Source organism: Muscardinus avellanarius (genome assembly GCF_963383645.1).
Source record: "Muscardinus avellanarius genome assembly, chromosome: 16".
NCBI lineage: Eukaryota > Metazoa > Chordata > Mammalia > Rodentia > Gliridae > Muscardinus > Muscardinus avellanarius.
Window position 1 is genome coordinate 46,729,049 of NC_137802.1, and position 3,669 is coordinate 46,732,717.

The following is a 3,669-nucleotide window of genomic DNA, read 5'->3' on the forward strand; positions in this document are numbered from 1 at the left end:
CGCCCCGCGTCGAGAGCCCCCCCCTCCTCCCCGCAGAGGCGGGAGGGGCCGGGGCGGCCAGCCGCGGGGGCTGAGGTTACGTGGCCGCCGGAGCCCTGACGTGATAGCACATTGCATCAGCATAAAACAATCCATCCTGGATATGGAATGCAGCGCGGACGGATGACAGCGAGAGCGCAGCCCCCTCGCCCGATTGATTTATGTCGGAGCTGACGCTTTATCAGGCAGTCGGAAAAACTTTGACCAATCATTTTGCAAGGAGCGCCGCGCCGGGCTGCCCCACTGTACTTTGTTGGCTGGGAAGTTGAGCCGGGGGTGGGGGTGGGAGGGGGGGCCGGGGGGGGGTCGCGTCCGAAAGCCCCGGCTCACGCCGGTCCGGGTGCCACCTCTCCCTGCTCGGGCGCCGCCGCGCGAGCGCGTCCCTTCCCCCGGCGAGCGCCCGGATAATGTCTGAGGATGTCCATTTCTGGGACGCTTAGCAGCTATTATGTCGACTCCATCATAAGTCACGAGAGCGAGGACGCGCCTCCGGCCAAGTTCCCCGCGGGCCAGTTCGCGGGCCCGCGGCCGCCCGGCCCCGCCGAGCACCTGGAGTTCCCCTCGTGCAGCTTCCAGCCCAAGGCGCCCGTGTTCGGCGCGTCCTGGGCGCCGCTGAGCGCGCACGCGTCGGGCAGCCTGCCGGCCGTCTACCACCCCTACCTGCCGCCGCAGGGCGCGCCGCCGGCCGAGGGCAGGTACCTGCGCACCTGGCTGGAGCCCGCGCCGCGCGCCGAGCCCGCGCCCGGCCCCGCGCCCGCGGCCGTGAAGGCGGAGCCGCTGCTGGGCGCGCCGGGGGAGCTGCTCAAGCCGGGCGCGCCCGAGTACAGTTTGGAAACTTCGGCGAATCAAAGGCCCGGCTACGGGGACAATAAAATTTGCGAAGGAAGCGAGGACAAAGAGAGGCCGGATCAAAGTAAGTTATAAAAAGTGGGGAGCTGCCCGGGCCGGGGGCCGGGCGCGGGGGAGGGACGGAGAGGCCATAAACTGCGGACAATGTGCCGGGAGACGCGGCGCGGCCGGCGGGCGAGGGAGGAGGAAGGGAGGCCGCGGGCGGGAGGAGGCCGGGCGCCCCCGCGGGGAGGCCGAGGCCGCCGGGGGTGGGGGCGCCGCCCCCGCCTCCCCGCCCCGCGGCCCCCGGCCCGGCCGGCCGCTCGGCCCGCTCCCCCCACCCCCGGGGGCCGGCGGAGGCCGCCGCGAGCGCACGGGCCCGGGGCACGCCGCGCGCAGACCGTAAAAGCCGGCCCAGGGGAAGGGGAGGGGGCTCATTAGGATTTTATTTGCGATGCAACAGCTTGGCGGAGGACGGTTCCTAGCAGACCTGGCGCTGGAGCGGCGCGGGGTCGGCTGCCGGCGCGGGGAGGGGCGGGGAAGCCGGGCCGCGGCGGCGGAGCCCCCTCCCCGGCGCGCCGGCCCCTCCCCGGAGCCTGCCCGCCGGCCGCCCCCTCCTCCTCCGCGCCGCGGCCTCCCCGGGCCGCCGCTTCCTTTTCCGCGGCCCCCGCTGCTCTCCGCGGGGCTGCGGAGCCCCAGCCCGGGCCGTCCGCCTCGCGGGGAGTCCGGGAATCACTTCCGAATTTCGGGCCGACCGCCAGAGTGGAGGAGACACCCCGGAGGGACCCCGGGGAGAGGAGAGGAGGGGTGGGGGGCAGGCTGAGGACGGGCAGACAACTTTACCCTCTGTGGGTAGTTTCTCCTCCCACTCCTCCGAAAGTACCCCTGCCCGACCCCCAAGTCTGGCTCATTTCCAGAAGGTGCTGCTGGCATGCCGAGAGGGTCCTTCTATTTTGTTTTCTAAGGTCGAGCAGGGCAGGTCGGTTAGGGGTTCTTAGCCCCACACCATAACCCACAAGCAGGCGGGTCGAGTTCTTACCTCTTACCTGCACTTTTGGGGGGAATAAGGAGTCATTTTTAGTCTCTGCTGGCCCTGCCAGATTTTTCACCAACTGCGAGGCCGCTGGCCCTGTGGGGCTCCTCGTCTAGGGAGAGGCCCCTGCTGGCCGGCACCTCCAACCTGCCAGGTGGACTCACTGGGGGGAAACATAGCTCTTCCCAAACCCTCCCTCTTGCACACACCCAAACAGACACCCCCAGCCCAGACCCCAAACTCTGCCTGGAAAACCCATTACTGCAAGGCGGCCATTTGGCCTGGATCAATTATTAACAGTTTCTTTCCTCTTTCATATTTAATGCGGCTGCGGGTCCCATCCCAGGCAATCACATTAAGGAAATAGTGCTGCAAATTGGTAAGACACGGTACTTAGCGTAGGATGAACTGAATTAAAAAAAAATTCAATGCTTTTCATTTGGGGAGAAGGAAGCTGGTAGAGGGGTGGATGTTATTTTTAATTGGCTCAGGTTTTATTTGGCAACTTTTCTGAGTTCTCGGGTCTGGGGAGAGGTGGTAAGGAGAAAAAGAGAGAGGCCTGAATATATTCCTGCTTCCTCTTTTGGCCTCCTTTCCACCCAATTACCCCTGTCTCTGTCTCTGCCCCTTCCCCTCTCATGGGTCAGTTAAAAGGCTAGGTGTGCTGTGAAGGGCTTTCTGTTGCCGCCCCCCCCACCTCCCGCTCCCCACCTTGGGACTGGAGCAATTTTGCTCCCCCATTTCCCTGAACTTGTGTTAAACCAAACTGTGAACTGAGCAGCAGAAAAGGAGAGACTATTGCAACCATAAGTTATCTGTGAGCCCCGTGCTCCCTCGCCCATAGGCTGGAGTTGATGAATGGTTGCAATTGGGTTGCTCGTGAATTGGAATGCGCTGGGTGTTTGCGGCTCTTAAGTGTGGTCCCGTATTCGTGGCGTGTGGTGGTGGCGGGGAGGGAGGCTATCTACACAGATACACATGCCAGCTGCCATGTGGCCTTAGAGACAGGCTCTGGGCCAAGGCAGGGTGTACTGGGACTGGCCGGAAGCAAGGGCCAGGAGGTCTTTAGGCTGTGGCTGGACAGAAGCTCCCTCGTCGGCCCCGTCCGTCTCCCCTCCTCTCCTCCTGGACCTGGAGCCAGGGACCCTTCGAGTTGACCACCCCTAGCCAGTGTGGTGGTGCTGCTGGTGGGGCACTAGCCATGCTGGGCTCTTACCTGAGTCCTAACCTCGTGGAGAAAGATTGGACCCTCATGGAGAAAGATTGAAAGAGAACCGGAGGCAGGCTTGGAGCTTTGGAAATGTGCCCAGGAAGTCTGGGCACAAGTTTGCCTCCAATGAGCCATTCACCTGGAGGTGTCTCTGGTAGCTCTGGCCAGTGTCTGGGGCCCTTTCCGGGAGCCTGAAGGCCCAGGTGCCCTTTCTCCAATGCACCTTTCTCCAGGTGGAGAGTGGAGACTAAGGGTGCACCTCTTGGCTGCGGGGGCCCTTCATCCCTTTCCTGCCAGTGATTCTGTCCCTACTTCTCTTTCAGCCAACCCCTCTGCCAACTGGCTGCACGCCCGGTCTTCCCGGAAAAAGCGCTGTCCCTACACCAAATACCAGACGCTGGAGCTAGAGAAGGAGTTTCTGTTCAATATGTATCTCACCAGGGACCGCAGGCACGAGGTGGCCAGACTCCTCAATCTGAGTGAGAGACAAGTCAAAATCTGGTTTCAGAACCGGCGGATGAAAATGAAGAAAATGAACAAGGAGCAGGGCAAAGAGTAA

General features: G+C 63.3%; 1 protein-coding gene across 1 annotated transcript; it reads left to right on the forward strand.

Moving 5' to 3' along the window:
• Window positions 1–456: 456 nt before the first annotated feature.
• Window positions 457–3,669, forward strand: HOXB9 (homeobox B9; the record flags this gene model as incomplete). Its single annotated transcript, XM_080712520.1, has 2 exons — window positions 457–952; window positions 3,434–3,669. 2 exons carry the CDS (start codon window positions 457–459, stop codon window positions 3,667–3,669), a joined length of 732 nt encoding a protein of 243 aa, XP_080568646.1.